Source organism: Filicampus tigris, chromosome 11, assembly GCF_054856515.1.
Source record: "Filicampus tigris isolate MCC_2025a chromosome 11, RoL_Ftig_1.0, whole genome shotgun sequence".
NCBI classification, from domain to species: domain Eukaryota; kingdom Metazoa; phylum Chordata; class Actinopteri; order Syngnathiformes; family Syngnathidae; genus Filicampus; species Filicampus tigris.
The window spans coordinates 21,469,561-21,491,566 of NC_141227.1; the positions used below are offsets into that span (position 1 = coordinate 21,469,561).

Genomic DNA, 22,006 nt, shown 5'->3' on the forward strand with positions numbered 1-22,006 from the left:
CTCGCCTATGGGACAGAACAAACGTGATGCAGGACATGCGGACTTGAATACTTGTTTGTTCTTGGAGAATCACAGTCACTGTTACATTTTGTTCAATCATTATCTTTTGGGATGTTCATTTGGTGTAGTCAGCAAACCTTTTCTTGTTTGTTGATTTTTCCATTCTTTTTTTTAACTTAAAAATTGTTACACAGGACAGTTGTTCAGAGGTGGAAAAAAACATAATTACAGTTAAGTGGCAAGCCTCGAAATACCTTTTTTTCTTTACTTAGCGGTTTTGGTAACCAATAATTGTATTTAAAGAGCAATTTTGTAATTTTGAGAAGCATTTTTTTTTGTAGGTTAATCCCAAGGGTTTTATGAAACAATAAAAATGTGACAATATTTCCAGTTAAGAATTGTTTTTCTTTTAATCAACAGTTTTTATTTCTTAAATTCACATTGTGCATAGCAGCAAACAGTAGCGAAGCTTTGCGGGACTGTCTCTGCGGTTCAATTGTTGGAAAATTTAAAAAATCTGTCATTATCAATTATGCTATTCAATGTGTTTTGATGAGGCACAAAATGATCATTTTGATTAGCAAACCGCGATGCGAAACAACCTATTTCGAGCCTCGTGTGGCCCCAGACACGACACAAAATCGAGTGAGCAGGTGAATGGACCACACTGATCTGCTGCCTTCAGGCTAGCGAGGACCATTAGCCCCTCAGCCTGCTAGCTCTTTAGCCCATGGACTGGTGTCGTGTGTGTGTCCACATAATATGGCGGTCAAGCGGCCCAGCAGTTTAGCAGACTACAGGGCTAGCGGGCTAGGGTCGTTTGGGATGACAGTGCTCAGTATTTATATAGCTGGGGTGGGCTGATTAATGCCAAGTGCATACTTGGGCTTGGTTTTCCACACCCCAAAAAGCCATCCATCCATCCATCCATTATCTGTACCGCTTCTCCTCACAAGGGTCGCGGGGCGTGCTGGAGCCTATCCCAGCTGTCTTTGGGCAGTAGGCGGGGGACACCCTGAACTGGTTGCCAGCCAATCGCAGGGCACACAGAGACAAACAACACCCCAAAAAGCCATACAATTAAAATGGTTAAAAAGATGCTGTATATCAACAATTCAGAACTAATTTTTTCTCAGTCTTGAGTTGTTTTCAGAACTTATCTTCAAACATATTTGATGTATTTAGAAACAAATCACTGAGATCACTTTACATGGTCTGGAAAAACCCCCCGCTGCTGAAACAAAATGTGATAGGTAAATAAAACGCAAACCTAAATTATAAAAAAAATAAAAATAAAGAAATAACAGATATAGAAATATTCTTTTAAAATAAAAATACAGTATTTAGTCAGTCAATTAGTCAGTTAGTTAGTCTATTTGTTTGTTTATTTATCTTTCAATAACTTAATTTAAGATATTCAGTTTACAATAAAGAACAAAAAAAAAATCAAATTTAGCATTTACATACAAACATAAATAACAATGCTAGTTGGTTTAAAAAAATATTAGGCGCAAATCTGTCGTCAAGTTTATTTAACATATTCAATTAAAGATAAAGAACAAAAAAAATCTGATTTAGCATTTAAACACAAACATAACATAATCATGGTTGATTAAAAATAAAAATAAAATTAGGCGCGAATCTTTTAATGTTATGGTAAAACGACGTCATTAAATAGTGACGTCACCATCGTTATTTTTCAAAACAGTTAAGATGGCGGCGCACACGAGATGGGCTTTGTGCCCATTGCTACGGACAGCGAAAACCACTTTTATTCGGTTTGACCTTCCTAGTACCTACTACTACTACAAAGTATCATTTTTATTAACATTGTTATGCTCCCGGCGTGATAAATGTGTCAAATTAGATGTGTCGTTACTTGCACTAACGAGCATAGCAAGCTAACTCATTAGCGAACTGCTTCAAGGAAACAGCTTTTGTAATTGAAACGTTTCGTTTTTACTTTGTGTCGATAGTCATCAATTATTTTAGCTAGTCATTATAATAACGCCGGTGGCTTCTTTGAGTGTATTGCTATAACCGTTCAGGGTTGAATTATAATTACATTGGCACCGATCAATCTTAAATTGCATACGTAAGCTAACCGCTAACAATGCCTAGCAAAACATATGACACGGCTTGAGCCCTTTGTGTATATTAATGAGCATTTATCCTTTGCTTTAAGTTTTCCAGAGAAGACTGGAATTTCATACCATACCCACTTTCACAGGAGAGTCCCTTCTGAACCCTCAACCAGAAGCACACACGTCCCAAGTGAGAATCTATTATTTGACCCCCCCTTGACCACCGGCGGCCATTTTCCTCACCTTAAACTTAACTTTGACCCTCCTCTTGCTTTTTTTTCGTTATTTAGTTCGTCAGGTTTCCATCCACACTGAAGACACCCCAAACCCGAGAAGCTTGAAGTTTCTCCCAGATAAACCTGTTTTAGGAAGTGGGACACTGGATTTTCCTTCTCATAGCTCAACGGAGTGTTCATCTTTAGCAAGGTTCGGATTATGTCTCCTTTTTCTAACATATTACTGTTTCATACTCACCGAACCTGACAGAATCTTGCTTTTGTTGTGCCATCTCTGAATTAATCACATTGGAGCAAAAAATAAACTAACAACATCCACGTCTTGTACAGAGACCTCTTTGAAATCGAGGGAGTAAAAAGTGTATTCTTTGGCCCGGACTTCATCACCGTAACTAAAGTAAGGATTGCATCAGTTTGCCATGCATGTGGGACATTTTAAACGTATTAAACCCATATCTCAGGCCCCAATGTATTGAGAACTTCAATAACCTTGTGGCGTTCTCAATAGATAGACGAAGACTTGGAGTGGACGGACATCAAGCGCAATGCCCTGGAGGCCATGGCCAAATTCTTTGAGAGTGGCGACCCCATCACAACAGGAGACGTGCATGCAGAAAGTAGTGAGTATAAGAGAACTGATTAGTGAGGAGCTAGCTAAAGAAATTATTCATATGTAATCTTTGTTCCATGCAGGTGTCTCTGAAGATGATGACGAAGTGGTGTTGATGATCAAGGAGCTTCTTGACACCAGAATCAGGTAATAAGAGATGAGGAGATTATATATTATAATTTTTTATTTTTTTTTTTCAAACGTATGCGAGTGGATCAGAATAAATTTGCTAACTTCCAAGTTGTTATAATTAATTTTCAAGCATTCCCCCTCCCACTGTAAATAATTAAAATTGAGTTCATTCGCTCCAAGTCTGACGAGAAGTGAAACACTAAAATGAAGCCAAAACTAAAACTAGCCATTTGAGGAGAGTGTGAAAATGTCTGTAGCGCTGTACTGACACCTAGTGGTGTATTGATATACTGTTGGACTTCGTAAAGTTTGGTGGTAGATTGAATGGCAATGCTCGTATTGAAATGAGCAGCCACACGCCCATTTCTTATGCAAGTTCGTTATTAACGCTGCGGTTTTCAATAAAGGTTTTCCTTTTTGTCGTGACTAGTACACTTCTGTGGTGGCGTTGCGGAAAAAGCCAAAGAAAAAAGAAACAGTGCGTTGATGTGGGGTGGGCAAAGTTTTTTCCTCATGGGTAACATTTTTTATTTACTTTTTAAACTGATAGGCTTGGTGTCAGGTTCACACCAAGTGAGACATTAGTAAACAACGCACACAACGAGGAGAGAAGACACTCGACACGATATTGTCTTTTTTACTTGCAAGGAGAGCGCAGGGAAGTGTACTATTACAGTTCTTTAAACCCTCTGCCCGGCTCGTGCGCCTCCTCCCTTTTATTTTCTTAGGAGTCCTTGATTACAAAGGTGTTCCAGCTCTAAGGGAAAGAGTAGCGAAAGCAGCTGGAACACTTTGAACTTGTTTTGTCTATGCATGCGTGAGCCATTATCATACATAGGTGGAAGCAAAGCACACCAAGCAAGTTGGGCCTAGATATGGAAAAAGCTAAAGCCAAACCCACAAGCTAATAAAGCTAACAAGCCTAATCATGCAAAATCTAACACATGAATCATGATATACATTATTATTCTTACACTTGGCCAAAAAAAAAAGTTAAAATGTGGAAGCCTCATTTTTCATTTGTATTATCTGTAACTAATAGAATTTGGGATGCACTGATACAAACACTGGTGCTGATACTGTACATCTGGATAGTACTCATAAAAGTGGACCACTTCACCGGTCTGATACGAAACATGTAAGGTCCTATTTTGTTTCCCATGACTTAATGAGATAAACAAATAAATACATTTTAATTGGTACTACGGGGGGGAATCAATTAATGCATTAACTATTACAGGACTCATATGTCTGTATTTCCCCTCTGATCCGCGCAGGCCGACAGTTCAGGAGGACGGTGGCGACGTTGTCTTCAAGGGCTTCGTGGACGGCACTGTGCAGCTGAAGCTGGTGGGCTCCTGCACGGGATGCCCCAGCTCCACGGTGACCCTCAAGAACGGCATTCAGAACATGATGCAGTTCTACATTCCTGAAGTTAAGGCGGTGGAGCAGGTGACTGTTGTGTTCAATTATTTATTGCTTATAACAAGGATGCTATTGGTTAGCCTTTTCTAGTGACTTTCCCATTATGTCTTAGCATTAATCTAGCAGACTGTAAATCAAAGTTATGGTGTTATTTGATAAACACAATGTGTAATTCTTATATTTTATGTTTAGTTTAGCGGCGTACAATGTTCATATGTGAAATCCGCGATATGAAGATCAAGTACAAGCACTATTTTAAACTCTACTGGGTCTTTAATTCCCATGCAGGTGGAAGATGAAGTGGACGAAGTCAACACAAAGGTTTTCTCCGAGCTGGAACGCAAATTACAAGAGTGATCATAAAGTTGATCGACAAATGTACTAATTGATCATCAAGAAAAAGGAGGAGAGAAACTAAGAAGCACTGTTGGCGTGCATTTATCTGTGCCTGCTAATTAGAGTTAAAATAATTGTTTTCACTTTTCTTCACAGAAATGTCATGACATTAAGGAGGCTAATGTGCTGTGAAAATACACCCTTTGCATATTTTATCCACAAAAAATGGCCAATTTTGTCAAGTTGCGCCTATAATGTTGTGTTGTATTTATTTTTGCTGTATGAATACTGTATTTTTGGAAGGTTTTGCACAGAAGTGTAATGCAGAACGACGATGATGTAAGTCCTGCTTTATATATTTAAACATGTGATCTATTGGGACCTCATAGATTAAAGTGAAGTAGGAGTATCCAAACTAAAAAGAACACAAGCAATTGTATTGTAATTTGTTGTGTCCACTGCATCACAATAAAGTTCACAAACTAGTACTAGACACTGACTCACAATTATATGCATTGCTAGAGCCATCTGACTCCCCCCATTAATTGTATCCCTCAATTATAAAGCATGATAATTTAATGAAATGAAGTCGCGGTGGCACAAACGATGCAGCGACTCATTTAGACATTCAGTATAACAGTACAGTACTGTCATACATTCTTTATCTTCTGCGAGAAGCTGAGCCATCTAGACTAGCCAATACCTGTTTTTCATGGAAACGCTTATTCGTGCTTATTAAGTAAATAGTTTTAAAAAAAATGCTATTCATGGGCTGGCCCGAGACACCGCTGTAAAACAGAATGAAATGTCATTCCGTTTCGGCCTGTTCCAACTGAGGTGTTTATATGGAGCATTTTTATTCGCTCTGGGATTCTAACCCATTCTAACCTATTCAGAAAACAGTGTAACCCTGTCCTGTGAATTATAAAAGTCCACATACACTGAAATGTATAGATTTTTCCCACCCGAAATATATTTGTTAAAAATGCTGAGAAAATTCCAATGTTTGGCTCCACCCCAACCCCCCCCCCCCCCCCCCCCACCCCCAAAAAAAAAAAACGCGAATAAGTGAATGCGCGGTTGACGAACTACGAGTAATTGGGGAGCCGACTGTACAAGGCTCCATATACAGTACTGCCCCCACGTGGCCAAGACGGGCAGCAGCAGAATCGCCATTCAATTGATGATGTGTGCCAAAAACTAAATTTAAATTGTTAAATTCTGTTTAATTATGTAATTACTGAATGTTTTATAAAGTAAAAGGTATGTAGTATGGTAATATAGTGCTATTTTTCTCATTAAAAAAAATATCAGCTCTTAATTACGCGCATGCGCACTTGCGCAGTTCCCGTCTCCACTCCGACGACCGGATGCAGTGGACAGCGGTAAGTCAAGCTGCGATGATACTCGTAAAAAAACAAAAAAAACCCCGCAAACATAACCTTTAATTATTTGCTCTCGTTGGTTATCGCTAGATGCCGAAAAGACTTGTTTTGCAATCAGGTGTGTTACCACTGGTTACGCTGCGTGTGTTAAACACGAGTGACAACGAGTCAGCTGCTAGTGTCAGCAAAACGTTAGCCGAGGCCTCCATAACAAATCCTGCACGAGGCTACTCCAGCCACGAAGCTAGTGCTAGTGCTAATGCTTATTGATTCCTCGCGGTCCGTGTAACGTTCGTGTCTAAATAATAGCGTTTCTGAACTTTAAATAGAGTTGGAACGAGACACACTTCGGTCATGCAACCGCGGAGATTTCAGCATACGAATTCATTTCTGTATTGACAGCATTTAATTGATGCAATTTATTTGCCACTTCAAAGTGGCAAGTGTAGCCTGATAGCTTTCGGGATTTGCTGTGTTAGCAGGTGCGATTTAAATAGCTAGTGTAAGATGCCCAAATGGTAACCCGCCAGCAAATTGAGGAAAAGTAACGTTTATTCCCCACTTGTTTGTCGTTTCGCGAGAGGAACGAATGTTACATTAAAGCGTTTCAAAGCCTGTGTTAAGTGATTCACGTTCAATTCATTTTACGTTTTATGTCAAATTAAAGGTAAAATTGTGTCGCACGCGCATTGTGAAGTTGCCCTTGACCCGCGTGCTCACGGTGTTAAGGCTAGTTGTTTGCTTTCTGCCTGAAAGTGTGCAGCTCACCATTATTGCAAGCAGTGTGTGCTTGACTGCCTCTAAAAATAAACAGGACAGTGAGTAGTTATGATACTTAGTTGCGTTCACTTTTCAAGCAGTCCCGTGATGGCGCTAGTTTTCATACATTGCATTTTTGTTGATGTACTTTTATTTATTTTTTAGGTGTAAGCAACAAGCTGGCAAGTGGAGACAAGCTTTCATCCGAGTGAGTTATGGCCCAGTTTGGGGGACAGAAAAATCCGCCCTGGGCGACTCAGTTTGCCGCCACGGCCGTGTCCCAGCCGGGCCACACGGCCCACACGGCCCAGTCTCTTGACATCAACTTGCACTGTGAGTATAGTAAACCTGAATTCTTTGCCACTGGTACCTCAAAAAATAAGTGTGAAAAGTCCAAGTTGAAAAGGCAATGACTGTTGAAGAGTGAATTATTATATGCCAAAAACACCAGTGGCATTTGTCACTGCTTTGACTCTATCCGAAGAGCCCCATCAAGTTTTCTTTGGGTTCCGCCTTCCCGCAGCTCTCGGCGTGCAGCAGCCTTCCCTCTTGGGAGCCTCCCCCGCCGTCTACTCCCAGCAGTCGGCCTTGGCCGCCGCCTCTCTCGGGAACCAATCGGCCGCCACCTATCAGCTGTCTCAGCAGACGGCCGCCTTGCAGCAGCAGGCCGCCGCCGCCGCCGCCGCCGCCGCACTGCAGCAGGTCGGTCAGGGCACAAGAAGCAAGTAGCAGACGTGTATCAAACAGCACACTAGCGTCTTATCAGCTGCACACATGTGTCTGCAGTCGCAGATCAATTCGGCCCTCCAGCAATATCAGCAGCAGCAGCAGCAACAACAGCAACAGCAGCAGCAGCAGCAGCAGCCTCCCCCACAGCAACCGCCGCAACAGCCGTTGTACAGTGTGCCTCATCAGGTCAAAAATGCTCTTTGTGTCACACTTAACATACTGAAGGGACAATTTCATTAACAAGTACAAGTGGCGCACTCAAATTGCGTCAGGCCTAGGAATGTTTTTCTAAAGCACTCCCTCGCCAATATATAGTGAGTTTGCCATTTTGTGGTGCCGTTTGAATAATAATAATTGTACTCATCCCTAATTACTGTTAAATGCTAACTCCATGTTTTGCTTCTTGTCCCAGCTTCCACAGCCTCAACCGGCACTGCTGTCACAGGTAACATGCAATAATCTGCAGTGCAATGAGAATCATCTCTAATAGTCATTTGGTTGTGCCTGTAGTTCCAAGAAATAATCTAACCGCTTCTCCTCGCTAGCCGCCAGTGGCTCTGCCCACGAGCCTGAGCCTGTCCAATCCCCAGCAGACGGCCCAGATCACCGTCTCGTACCCGACGCCGCGCTCCAGCCACCAGCAGCAGCCGCAGAAGCAGCGCGTCTTCACCGGCGTCGTCAACAAGCTGCACGACACGTTTGGCTTCGTGGACGAAGACGTCTTCTTTCAGCTCAGGTTAATGAGAGCACACGCAGATCCTGTCGCTAATAGTTCTCAAAAGAGAGGCAAAGTCTTCTTGCGTCAAGCTTGTTTTTTTTTTTTTTTTGGTAGGGTCATGAATTTTGATTCAAAGCACAGAGGAACAGGGAAAATCGGTTTAAGTAGATAATTTCCGTTGTCATTTGTCCTCTTCCAGCGCTGTAAAAGGGAAGACCCCGCAAGTGGGCGACAGGGTGCTGGTGGAGGCCGTGTACAACGCCAACCTGCCCTTCAAGTGGAACGCCCAGCGCATCCAGACTTTACCCCAGCTCGCAAACCAGTCGGTGAGAGCATTCACGGTTTCTACCCGCAGATGATCGTTAGAATTGTTTGAAGACGCCTTCCTTTCAGTCTCTGGGCTGAACGAATTCCACCGTATGAGAGTTGAACCCTTCAAGCCTTAACATGCTTTTAATCCTTTTCTCCCCAGATTAAAAAAAAAAAAAAAAAAAAAAAAAAATCCTGTTTCTGCTGCCGATTAACTGTTGTGTTCTCAATCCCTCCCCAGCATCAGCAGCAGCCTCAGCCTTTACCTCAAGCTTCCCCACAGCTGGGCAGTCTTTACAATGAGCCAGGGATACAGCTGCGCTACTCTGACATGCACCCCGCAGCGGACGTCAGACAAAATGTAACCACATAGACCTTAAATCACACACTTTCTGGCATCCTGGAGACACTTTTCTTCTGCTCGCTCGATTACTTGCTTCCATTTTCAACTTCCATAATCACACATCTCTTCTCAACAGTATTTGCGTTGCCAGTTCCACCCGAAATTTCTTTATAGCGCCTTATCATGGACTCTTGACTGCGTGTTTTTGCTTGGTGCTGCTTTAATCTAGATACCATACAATTTTTGTGTCTATTTGAATAACCTACGTTTCCTTTCAGATGTTCCATCTCATATTTAATGAGGGAAATCAACCCAAACACATTTTTGTCAAGAATATGTTCCCAGCAGGCCCACTAGTTGAAACACGGCATTCTGATTAATATTGCGTTTGTGGAATGAGTTAAGCGGCAAATCCACCCCTTTTTAGCCATCTCTGGGGGCGGCCATTTTGTCACTTCTCTTGCAGTTGTGATATCATTTTCTGTCGATAGAAGTGACAAAATGGCCGCCCCCAGAGATGGCTAAAGAGGGTTGGATTAATTTTTATTCCACAAACGAAATATTTATCAGAATGCATTGTTTCAACTAGTGGTCTTTTTTTAGAACATATTCCTGAAAAAAAATGTTTGGATTGACTTCCACTTAAGGTAGATATAAGACCGAGTCAGTGCCTTTATAACAGTGTGAAGTTGTGTTCTGATTTCAACACAATTTCTTTGAAATTCTCAAGACATTCATTAGTTTCCATCAATTGACATGTATTAATCTCTGTTTTTCCTCTCTTCTCTTTTTTCTCCCCCAAGAGCCATCCTCCGCCTCCCAACATGATGAAGGCTCCCCCCATCCTTCAGTCGCTACCTCCTCCGACCACATTCAGTGTTCCTCCCCCGGCTCCTCCTCCTTCGTTGCTGCAGGCCCAGCTGTCTGCCGCCTCGCTTGGCCCTCTCCTCCAAAACCCGCCCCAGCCTCTGCTGCCGCAGCCGCCTCCCAAAGGTAAAACAAAGTCCCGCCGGTCTAGGCTGAGCTCTGAATGAAAAGGAACCAAATTTGTGCTCCGAGCTGCCGAAGCCAGTATGACATTGTTGTCTAGATGTGTTTCCAGGGGGTCTTCTTCAGCCCCCGGTGAGACTCATGCCACAGCCGCAGCCTGTGAGACGGATTGAGCCTCCTCCACGCTTCCCTCCTCGCAACGACCGCCCTCCGGAGCTCATCCTCCGCAGCAAAGAGGATCGCAGGTCATTGCGGTTAATCAAACCGTTTATAGACGTGGTCACCACGACGTCACCCGTACTTCCTGGTGGCAGAAGACGGAGCTTTTTGCTCGAAAACGAACCCTTTCATGTCATTTGACAGAGCATTTGAGAAAACAGGAATAGGGAAAATGGCTTTTTTTTTAAAAAAAATTTAAACAGGAAGTCAACCTAATCATATTTTTTTCAAGAATATGTTCTATGCAGGCCCACGAGTTGGAACACGGCATTCTGATGAATATTGCGTTTGTGGAATATGAGTTAAGTAGCAAAATCCACCCATTTTTAGCCATCTCACGCGGCGGCCATTTTGTTACCTCTGTCGACTGAAAATGGCATCCCAGTTGCTCAAGGCTCCTTTTTACAAACGATCTTGGTTCAGATTAAGAGAAACAGGTGAGCTGGGATTGTGATATTTTCAGTCGACAGACGTGACAAAATGGCTGCCCCCCTGAGATGGCTAAAAATGGGTGGATTTTGTCGCTAAACTCATAATCCCCAAATGCAATATTTATCAGAATGCCTTGTTTCAACTAGTGGGCCTGCATAGAACATATTTCTGAAAAAAAGTGTTGTTTATGTTTGTGTATGTTTGCATTGACTTCCCCTATAAGCCATCTTCACTTGCATTCTGCCACCCGAAAGCGCCCCGGCGCCTAGGACTATTAAACGGTAGCAGGTGGCGCTTGTGTCACTATTTTGAAGCATCTCCTCTTCTCACGTTTTTAGCCGAGACAGAGAGCGCGAGCGCAGACGGTCGAGAGAGCGCTCGCCCGTGCGCAAACGCTCCCGAGAGCGCTCCCCAAGGCGAGAGCGCTCACCGCGGCGTCCTCGCAGGGTGGCCCCGCGCTACACGGTTCAGTTTTCAAAGTTCAGTTTGGACACGTGAGTCGAACACTGTTTGCACTGGTTCACAGCAGGAAATTTGGTGTTTGCGCTCAAGATGTGTGCTTTTTTTTTTCCCCTCACTATTCCAGTTCAAGCTGTGACATGATGGAGCTGAGGCGGCGCTATCAGAGTCTGTATATTCCCAGCGACTTTTTTGGCGCAGCCTTCACCTGGGTGGACGGTTTCCCCCTGACGCGACCCTTTCAGTTCAGCAATGCGTGTAACTTCCACATATTGCACAAGGAGGTGGATCCTTTTGTCAAAAATACAGCAGTGCTGGATCCGCCCGACGCCAACCACACGTACAGCGCTAAGGTTGGCTTCACAAAAAACCCTCACCTGACATTTTAAGCATTGGGATTTATCGTACAATAGTTAATTTATTTCAGTAAAAAAAAACGGAATTGAGGACATGAAAAATTTGTTTTAAAAAAAAGGGAAAATGCTTTGCAGAAGGCGAATCCCGACAAATTCTCCACACAAAAAAATCCTTTGTATTGTTTATTTAGGTAAATTTCTTGAGATGATTTACGGCTTTACCTTAGTAGTAATTTTAAAAATGTACTGCATCCGTAGTGAATCTGTTATGAGTTCTACTTAATTTCATGTGAATCTACTGAAATTTTGTTTTCCATGATATTGTAATCGTACATAGTAACAAGCTTTTCTTTTTTTCGTTTCCTAGGTGATGCTTCTGGCTAATCCTAGTTTAGAGGAGTTATATCACAAGTCATGTGCTCTCGCAGAAGATTCCCAGGAGGTCAGGGACTCCTTCCAGCATCCTGCAAGACTCATCAAGGTACCCGTCGCTCTTTTCAGTGTGGAATAAACTCATCTGACATTATCTTTATTCGATTTATTAAAAAAAAGAAGGAAGAAAAAAAGTTGTAGCATATTTTATCTCGAAACTTTGCCGTGATCATTTTTCCCCACGAACTAATGTTACACGCGCACCACTCTGTGTAGAAATAAGTTGGCACAATGGCACCGAGCCTAGAAAAAAAAAAAAAGTCCAACATTTGGGATCATTTCACGCTACAAAAAAGAGAGTGCATTGCGTCTACTGCCAAACAGCTAACCTACCACATCAGCACGGCCAGTTCGGATAAGCAGTAGGAAGAAGGGATCCTATGTGACGTGGTTCTACGGATTTGATGGATTTTCGTCACTCATCTGTCTCACCTCCAGTGTTTGGCTCACCCCTATACCCTGTCTACTTTTTCACCTTCAGTTCTTAGTGGGCATGAGAGGCAAAGACGAGGCCATGGCCATCGGTGGCCACTGGTCTCCCTCTCTGGACGGAGCCGAGCCAGAGAAGGATCCCTCAGTCCTCATAAAGACAGCTATACGCTGTTGCAAGGCACTCACAGGCATAGATCTTAGTCTGTGCACTCAGTGGTAAGAGCTCTCCTTTTAAGCGTATTTTTTTTTTTTTTTTTTTTTTCAAACACTCACGGATTATACGAACATGCTCCATGGTGTTCATTTACAACCGCTTATTAATTACTGTTGTTGAAATGCCCCGTGTGTGTTGTCGCCTTGGCTCTCTCTTTCTGTCACACCCTCTAAATTGACACACACACATTTCACCGTGGTGACAAACCAAGCCCACGGGACTGTGGCTGGACGCAGCGGCCTGGAGCCCGACGACGACGCCGCCGCTGTCACTTTTGTGTTTTTCTTTTGTCTTCCTCTATTCTCTCTGTTTAGATATGACATATTTATTGATCCGGCTTTCACGTTCTTTTCTTGTTTTGCACATTCAAAAGTATCCTAGGTTAAAGGCAAGAGCTCGATAATGTGGGGGTGGGCGGGGCTATGTAGGTTGTGATAATCCTGTCATGTTTGTCAACCTTCTCAAACTGGCTCCCATCACCGTGACAACCGTTGGAAAGCAGCAGACCGGGCGGGCCCTTCCTGTGTGTTTTGTGTGAGGGAGGGGGCGTGACTGGAATGACTTAGACGGTCCTTTGATGACTCCCAAGGGGGAAGGGAAGGGAAGGGAAGTGAAGGCAGGGGTAGCTAAGAGGTTTGCCCTAGCCAGGCTTGCCTGTTGTGCTTTGCCCTGACCAGAATGTTTCTTTCCAATGCACCCTCTTCCTTTGCGACAGGTATCGCTTTGCAGAGATTCGCTATCACCGGCCGGAGGAGACACACAAGGGGCGGACAGTCCCCGCTCATGTGGAGACAGTGGTTTTGTTTCTTCCGGATGTTTGGCATTGTCTTCCTACCCGCTCAGAGTGGGAGGCGCTGTCGCGGCGACTCCGGGAGCAGCTGGCTGAGAAGCTGTCGGCCGAGCGAAAGGAGGCGGATGGAGAACAGGCACTGAACCGCTAATCCCTCTTCTTCTCATTTCCGCTTCTCACAGGAAGGCACAGGAATTACAAAAATAAGACACACAACACCTCACGCCACACACCAAAACACATGTACACGGAGTTTACGACTCCAGCCAACCTCACCTAGGCGCACTCTGTTTCCCCCTCCACCTATCCCCTCCCTCTTCTCCTCCATGCCACCATCAGCACTTGGCACCTTCCCCCACATCCAGCAGACACACACAGTGGAAGCAGTGAGACTAGCTTGTGTTTGTGTACGCTCCCCTTTTGCAACTGGTAAAGCAGCTTCCAGCTTGTCTAATTTGCTGCTAATCTGGGGGCCGACGGTTTTAATTTGTTCCTGCTCTTTGCTGACAATTCCAAACAATGTCCTCTTCATCTGAGATGATTTGCTAAATTTCAACCAGTCGGTTGGCTTGTTTGCTTTTTTTTGTTTTGTTTTGTTGTTTTTTTAACGCTGGCATGCGGAAGTGGATTACTGCTGGAATCTGTGGAGTCAGTTGCATGTCGGTAATGTCTGTTGTAGAAATGTCTTATTTTCATATGATTTCTCAACACCAATTTGATTGGGAAACAAGAGATCCCATCCCCCCCCCATCCCCAAGTTGAGTGTTCCTTGTCTTTTTCTTCTTGTTGGCTTCTATTTTTTTCATTTGGACTACATGTAGAGTTTGACGCTTCCAGGGCAGTTGTATGAACATCTCATGTAGTTCCTTAAATCCCCCATAATTGGCAAAGCTGGTAGTTGTTAGGGCCACCCTCACTCTTGGAGACCAGATCTCCTGATGGTACAGCTATACCTCATTGATTCAATTTTTTAATTTTTTTATACTTTTATTTTTTTTTTGTGTTCCGCAGATTGATTGATTGGCAGCTGGTTGTTAAAGAGCTAGAGAGCTTCCCTGTGTACCCCTCAGTAGCAGTGGACTTAAAGCACAGTCGAGCTCACTAGAACCAGACTTTTGTTTTTTGTTGTTGCTTTTTTTTTTTTTTTTTTTTTTGAGAGGACATTTTGTGATCTTGCACGGATCAACTTGAAAGCTTACGAGGGTCACAAGCGACGCGCTGACTTTGTCCTGTCCCTTCTTTCTCCCTCGCTCTCTCTCTGACTCAATGACCTTTTCTCAAGGAGGAAGAGGAGAAGGATGGTGACGAATCCAAGGACGTCTGCACCCCGACTCACTGGACCAAACTTGATCCGAAATCAATGAAGGTAACGTTGAAGCGCACTCGGTGGCATTCATTTCGTTGAATTGTAAATACTGCCCCCATTAAGAGGGGGGATTTTTATTTTTATACTATTGCATGGCTTTTTTTGTTGTTAATTTTTGCAATTGATAGTGGAAGTTATAGCTGTTACAATCTCAGAAATGTACTTCGCAGATCTTATATTTTCCTTCAGAGACGGGGGGGTTTAAATTACAGGGTTCCAGCAGATCCTTAAAAAGTCCTCAAATGCAATGATTCTAAAAACCGAGCCTTGATTAAAATGTAAATGTCTAACACATAAGTAGGACTATATGATTGTAAATAGTCTAAAAAAAAATAAACATTACATTCTTTAAAAAATTATTTACCGAATGACTCTCATGGGAACGTCACGGAACCACTATAGCAGAACCAACGAAACAGTCATGTGGTTTCAGTTGGGATTCTTAAGAGCGCACACGTGTCGTTTGTGTATTGTGGCAACTTTGAACAACATGGGTGACTTTGCAAAGTCGGTGCTTAATTCAATTTCTAAAGGAATTCAAGTCTTGAAATGAACCTATCTTAAGATGGAGGAATCCTGAAAAAATGTCGAATTCCACTCGGGGGTGTACAGTGGGTCCTCAGTCGACGCCGATCCAACATATATCACTTACGAATTACTTTGCGTTACTGCTTAACAGCGCTTTATACATTTGCTTGTCTTCTACGCTACTCATAAAAAAAAAAAAACGTGAGTAGTGCGTTCATTCATATTTACAAATGTGACATTTCATTACAAGTTAAGCACAGTGATTGAACTAGTTTACACCCCAACATATTAGAGGACAGAAGCTGACAGTGCAGGACTTAACGGGTAAATACTTGCGGTCATGGTCGGATAGTTTTTAGCTGCAAGCTACACTCTGAGTCAGACCCCCAGCTGCACCGTGGTCTGATTCAATTTGAGCTTTGCTACATGAAATCACAGTTCAACCTCAGTCAGCATCCTTGTTTTTGTGACTGCTGGAGCAGGTGGACTGAGACATCACCTCACCTTATTTGGTACCAGAGTTGTTTTCCGGCAGCAGCGGCATACCTTGAGCTTGCTTGTAACTCACATTTTGATACCGCCGTGTGACTCGCGACTTTGATTTCCCCAACGCCGCCCTGCAGGTGAACGACCTGCGCAAGGAGCTCGACTGTCGCGCTCTGAGCTCCAAGGGCTTAAAGTCTCAGCTGATCGCCCGACTCACCAAGCAGCTGAAGGTGGAGGAGCAGCTGGAAGAGTCCAAGGAACCCGAAAAGCCAGAAGTCAAACCCCCCGAGGAGGAAGAGCCGTGCCGCACCGAGGAGGACAAAGAGGTACACGAGGGCGTTTCACCGCTAACTGTGATAGGAAGTTGAGTTTGAGATGATGGAACGTCATATCCCTTCCGTGCCAGGAGGAGGAAAGGAAGAGGCAAGAGGAGCTTGAGCGCCAACGCCGGGAACGGCGCTACATCCTCCCAGATGAGCCCACCATTCTCGTTCACCCCAACTGGGCCGCAAAGAACGGCAAGTTTGACTGCAGCGTGATGTCCCTCAGTGTACTGTTGGACTACAGGCTGGAGGACAACAAGGAGACCTCGTTTGAGGTGAGAATTGCAAACAGTTGTCTTCATTGTGAACCCTCGCATATCGTCGCTGTCCCGTGAAAAACACTTTATGTCCAATTTTTGAAAAATTGTACATTTTCACGTTAATGCGATGTCTGTAATGCGGAAACACCACACAAGAAAATTACAAAAAAAAATGGACATATCGGTAATTGTTTTTCACAGGACTTCGACGATATTCGCGGTTGGGCGTTTGCCTGGTAGCTGTTTTGTCTCGGGCCAAAGCAAGTCTTAATACTGTATAAAAATATTGCTTTGGCGCCATCTGCTGACATCCTGGTCAAGGTTATTTTTGTTAGAACTAACAAAATAAAACTAAAATTGAAATTGAAATTGAATTTTTCGCAACGAAATAAAAACAAAACTAAAACTAGCTGGAAGAAGGGAAGGTCGATCAATCATCTGGGAGTTGTAGTCCTCCTTTGTCGCACAGAAGCGACATCCTCAAGCAGAAGCCAATTTAAAAATAAAAATAAAAGTCACCAAATGACGTCGCTCCTAGGAGATGAGCGCAATTGTGTGCAAAGGCTCACCTGCTCCTGTCATTTAACTCAGCCCGAAACGCAACGCTAGGTAAAAAGTGACGTGTTTTTCTGTTGCCGCTCCTTCACTCCGGAATGACAGAATCCACAGAATAGCCGCACCTTTATATAAGCCGCATAGTTCAAAACCTAGGGAAAATGTAGCAGTTTATAGTCTGGAAAATATGGTAAATATTTTGGGGGAAAAAAAACTAAAACTAATAAACACTAAAAGCCACCCCGAAAAACTAATTAAAACTAAATGTAAAAAAACAAAAGTCAAAACGAAATAACTAATTAAAATTCCAACACTATAACGTTGATCCTGGTGCTACAGAGCTTCATTTAGTCAGGCCATAGGTAATTAGAAACCTTTTTGGGTGGGCGTCAATTACTTTTTGCTGTTCTCCCTCCTCTCTGAATAGAGGATTACTCATAGAGACGCCTTGTTTGCCCTCCAGGTTTCCCTCTTCGCCGAGCTGTTCAACGAGATGCTGCAGAGAGATTTCGGTTACCGCATCTATAAAGCCCTCGCTGCTATCCCTGCCAAGGATGAGAAGAAGGAGAAGGAGAAGAAGGTCAAAAAAGAAGCCGAGAAGAAGGAGCCGGAAAAGCGGGAGGTAAAGAAGGAGAAAGACGAAGATGGCGACGAGCCGGCAGCGAAGAAATCGAGAGAGGAGGACGAGATTGAGAGGAGGAAGGTGAGTCACGCCTGCCTGGCACTTTTATGAGGGCTTTTTTAAAAAATTTGTTTTCACAACACTCTTCCCATTTGTGTACGCGGGCAGAGCGACGACAAAGTTGCGAAGAAGGAAGAGTCGCGTGACGACGACGAGAACGAAGATGACGGCAGCACGGCCAACGCGGACGAGTACGACCCCATGGAGGCCGAAGACGCGGATGAAGATGACGACGACGATGGTGATGCGTTTTTTTTTGTTTTTTTTGTTCGTGTCCGCACGCCGTCAATTATTTGAAAATCTCTCATGAACTGAATTTGTGGCCAATGATGAGAAATCATGCACCACTCTGAAACTGTGATGGATTCCATTTCCACTTTCTCTGAGGCTTTTTTCTGCTGAAATCATTCAAATTCGGACATCACATTCAGTATGTTCACTTTTGTGTTGACTTAAGGTATTTCAATTTCCGCCTTTTAGACAAGGATGATGAAGAGGAGAGAAGAGATCGCAAAGATGATCGCAAATCGCCAAAAGACAAGAATTTCAAGGACAAGGTACGCTGCTATTAAAGGAAATGGATGCAACATTTTCACAATTTAAAGCGAAAGTCAACTCAAACATATATTTTTAAGAATGTTCTATACAGGCCCACTTGTTTAAACACAGCATTCTGATTTAATATTGTGTTTCTGAAATTTGAGTTAAGCAACAAAATCTACCCGTTTTTAGCCATGGGGGCGGCCATTTTGTCACTTCTGTCGATTTGAAAATGGCACCGCACGCCCTCAGGGCTCAGATAAGAACCAATCATAGCTCAGCTTCAGAAAAACAGGTGAGCCGCGGTTGGTCGTTTTCAGTTGACAGAAATGACAAAATGGCCGCCCCCGGAGATGGCTAAAAACGGATGGATATTGCTGCTTATTATTAATCATATTGCCTTGTTTCAACTAGTGGGCCTGCATAGAACATATCCTTTGAAAAAAATATGTTTGGGTTGAAATCCCCATTAAAGCTAAGTGTAACCGCTGTAGTGTATATTTTACTTAGTATCCACTTTAAGTTAAAAAAAAAAAAAAAAAAAAAAAAATACTGTAACTGTAAAAGTAGAATACTGTAATTATAGTGTTTTGTATTTTTTTTTTTTTTACCCTCAGGACAAGAAGCAGATGGCCACGCACAACAAGGAGCTGCTGATGGCGTTTGTTTACTTTGACCAAAGTCACTGGGGCTACCTGCTGGAGAAAGACTTGGAGGAAATCTTGTACACGCTTGGGCTGCACCTTTCGCGTGCTCAGGTGAGCAGCAAACATTTCTGTATGCTCGCCGCAAACACTCGAGGCTCTCATTCTAACGCCTCTCTTGCCTTTTTTTCAGATAAAGAAGCTGCTGAACAAGCCTGTAGTGAGAGAGTCGTGTTATTACCGCAAACTAACAGACAGGCCAAACGATGAGCCCGATTTGTCCCCCGCCGAAGCACAAACGGAGAATCTCTTAGGTGAGCTAACGCGCGACGCTTACCGCACAAGAGTTAACAGTATCTTAGGCGAAATATTAAAAGTGTTTCCTTCCCGTCAGGCAACAGAGATTTACTCCCTGCCCCAAAGTTGAGTGCTCGGTCAGAAACCAGCGAGTCCGGTAATCTGATCGTGTACAACGGCGCCATGGTGGACATTGGCAGCCTGATGCAAAAGCTGGAGAAAAGCGAGAAGGCGCGCGAGGAGATCGAGCACAAGCTCATGGTGCAGGACGCCAAGATGGGTAAATACCTGAGGCTTGACTCCACCCGTTTGAATGTTTTTTTTTTTTTGTCTCACGTGTCGCAAGCTACACTCTCTGTCAGACCTCCGGCCGGACTATGGTTTGCCTCAATTTGAGCTTTGCTACACTGAAGCCCCGCTCCACCTCATTCAGCATTCTAGTTTGTGTGACTGCTGTGATAGGTGGACCGGCACATCGCCTTACTTTTACTTGGTAATTCAACTGACTGTGACATCACCGCTAACTTTTGTAGGCCCCTTGAGGTTGTTTGTCAACAATAGAGGCAACGATGCTTCCAGGTGGCAGAACGTGAGTGACTACTGCTGGTCAAAATGTCAGTTATCTCGCCAAATGTTTGCACGACAACTGCTAGCGTGCTAGCATTTGAGCTGTGTTTCTCAATAGCACACAACCACAAAGTTAGCATCCTGAGATCAATAAGGATTTGTCCAAGTCATATGGTAGCACGCCAACTGTTGGCATTTTATCCGTTTTCGTTCAGAGTCGGACCGTTGTAATTCTTTCAATACTACTGTAATACTATGCTGTTATTAATTCACAATAGCAAGAAGGTCTTGCTCACAGGCACATTTTCACAAATAGGCATAAAACGAAACATTTTGGTTGTTAACTTTCACACTTGATGGGTGGCTGTCACTGCAGAGACCCAGCTATTAAAGTCTTTTTTTTTTTTTTTTAATCCACAATGTCCTCTTCAACTCATGCCAGAGGAAGACGCCAAGGTGAAAGCACAACTGGAACAAGACAACCGGTGCTTGTCAAAGGAGCTGGATGAGACGAAAAGCAGCCTGAGGCAAACGGAGAAGATGCTGAAGGACGCCGAGGAGCAGAAAAGCATCTACCACCAGCAGTTCACCAAGACCTGCAAGACTCTGACAGACACGGTCAAAGGGCTGACGGCGGTGATTCGAAAGGTAGTAGCCGGTTTTGTATAAAGTACTTGAAGGCAATACAAAAGTACAAGTAGCCTGTCCAAACAAAATAAATGGAAGAAGTCACCAATGTAGAATAATGTATTTTCACTCCAGTTTTGAAAGTGAATATTGTTAAAAAAAAAATTGAAAGTAAAATTTGTCACTTAGTGAATTCGAACTCTAATTGGAAAGATGTACTTCCATAGTCCAGGCATTTTGTAAACCGACAATCATTTTCCATTTCAGCAGAGGTCTTTGATCCTGTCCCTCGAAGGCCGGTCCCTCAGTTGTTTTCCACCCCTCGCTGCCGCAACCCAACTGATTCGAATGATCAGATAATCGGCAAGGTTTGCAGAAGCTGGATAACAATCCTGACCATGGGAGTCATGTTGTTGCAACAGGGAGGGATGGAAAACATGCAGGAAACCGGCCCTCCAGGAACAGGATTGAAGACCACTGCCCTACAATGCTAAATATGGTTAAGTGAAATGTAGCAGTGTTTTGAAGTATACATTTCATTTTGAAAATTTAGCGGAGTCAAATGTGAATGTTGCCTGAAATACGAATCGCAGAGTAACTGAACAAAGATGTGAAACTCTAGTTGGAGCGACCCAAGTATTTTGCCCTGCATTACAAGACGCACTGTAGCGAGTATCCCAACTGATTTTGTGCAAAAAAAAAAACAGGACGCAATCTCATTTGTTACTCCCCAGCCACCCCCCCGCCAGGATCAAGATGGAAATGACAAGGAGGAAAGTGCGTCGCTTCAAATGAACGGCGCTGACGAACAAGCCACCTCTTGAATCAGAAGTGCGGAACGTGCCGCCTGTGGGCCAAAAAAAGGAGGAGTGGCCCGCCATGCAATGCTAAAAACGAGTAAAACCTCAGAGCAACCGATAGGAAAAGCCCCCCAAAAACTTTCAATATATGTCAAACCCACAAGTCTGTTTGATTGTTGACATGAAAACATGTTGTTGTTTTTTTCCCCCCCTACTTTTTGCATCGCCCATGGTGGGGAAAAAGGTTCTCTACTGCTGTAATAACAATTGACTTAAAACACTCATTGTAAATATTCACAAAAGCAATTTTAATTGTTTGGACCTTGTCTCATTTCCCCCTGTGGGTTTAGTCATTAATTAGTTCCTTTAATGACCTGTGTACATATTTTTATTTTTTCACCATCCTTTGTCATTGAGCTCACTTTGTAACATTTTTTTTTCTTGCCATCTGTTGTGCCAGTTTGTGTGATAGTTTTTTTTTTTTTTTTTTTTCTAATAGGCAATGCCGATGCTTATTTATGTGCAAGAGAATTCCTAATGAACTATATTTAAATGACGATAACTTTGGATTCCACGAGGGTCGCGCTGACTTGTCTTGTAAATAAGACTCCATCCACTGTTGAAAACCGTGTTGAATAAACGCAAACGTTTTTTGGGGTATTTCCTGGTATTGATTTGACTAATCTGAGGTGTTTTTGGCCCGAACGCACCATGCGCATGTCCTTCCTCCACAAGTGTGTAGTGTATTCTGTTGTAATAAAAAAAAAAAAAATCGTCTTTGTTTAGCCAAGCAAGTCAGTAAGAAGTTTGTGATTACAATGTCCTCAGTGATAAGAATGTCTTGTAATGCCACTCCTCGTCAGCAGAGGGAGGCAAGTAGCTACATTTATGACAAGCCCGTGGCCTCTTCTTTCTAACATATTTTATTTCAAGATTTTTTG

General features: G+C 43.3%; 2 protein-coding genes across 4 annotated transcripts; both read left to right on the forward strand.

Annotated features, from left to right (window-relative positions):
- Positions 1-1,677: 1,677 nt before the first annotated feature.
- On the forward strand, positions 1,678-5,316 carry LOC147140127 (NFU1 iron-sulfur cluster scaffold homolog, mitochondrial). The gene is made up of 8 exons (XM_086044981.1): positions 1,678-1,778; positions 2,186-2,274; positions 2,375-2,510; positions 2,651-2,717; positions 2,829-2,940; positions 3,014-3,077; positions 4,340-4,514; positions 4,776-5,316. Exons 1-8 carry the CDS (start codon positions 1,714-1,716, stop codon positions 4,842-4,844), a joined length of 777 nt encoding a protein of 258 aa, XP_085901107.1. The 5' UTR covers positions 1,678-1,713; the 3' UTR covers positions 4,845-5,316.
- An 856-nt stretch (positions 5,317-6,172) lies between these two features.
- On the forward strand, positions 6,173-21,725 carry ccar1 (cell division cycle and apoptosis regulator 1). Of its 3 annotated transcripts, none has more exons than XM_086045597.1 (26): positions 6,173-6,208; positions 7,133-7,300; positions 7,491-7,669; positions 7,754-7,882; positions 8,109-8,141; positions 8,242-8,432; positions 8,614-8,740; positions 8,965-9,084; positions 9,870-10,059; positions 10,157-10,301; positions 11,046-11,201; positions 11,294-11,519; positions 11,890-12,003; positions 12,436-12,602; positions 13,316-13,526; positions 14,673-14,756; positions 15,908-16,096; positions 16,177-16,368; positions 17,372-17,611; positions 17,699-17,831; positions 18,071-18,147; positions 18,748-18,888; positions 18,968-19,088; positions 19,169-19,351; positions 20,081-20,286; positions 21,000-21,725. In XM_086045597.1, the coding sequence occupies exons 2-26, from the start codon at positions 7,183-7,185 to the stop codon at positions 21,087-21,089; spliced, it is 3,762 nt and encodes a 1,253-aa protein (XP_085901723.1). In that variant the 5' UTR covers positions 6,173-6,208; positions 7,133-7,182; the 3' UTR covers positions 21,090-21,725. The 3 variants fall into 3 exon arrangements, with proteins under 3 accessions (XP_085901723.1, XP_085901725.1, XP_085901724.1); XM_086045599.1 differs by having other exon boundaries at positions 10,169-10,301; XM_086045598.1 differs by lacking the exon at positions 6,173-6,208 and adding an exon at positions 6,235-6,326.
- Positions 21,726-22,006: the final 281 nt, after the last annotated feature.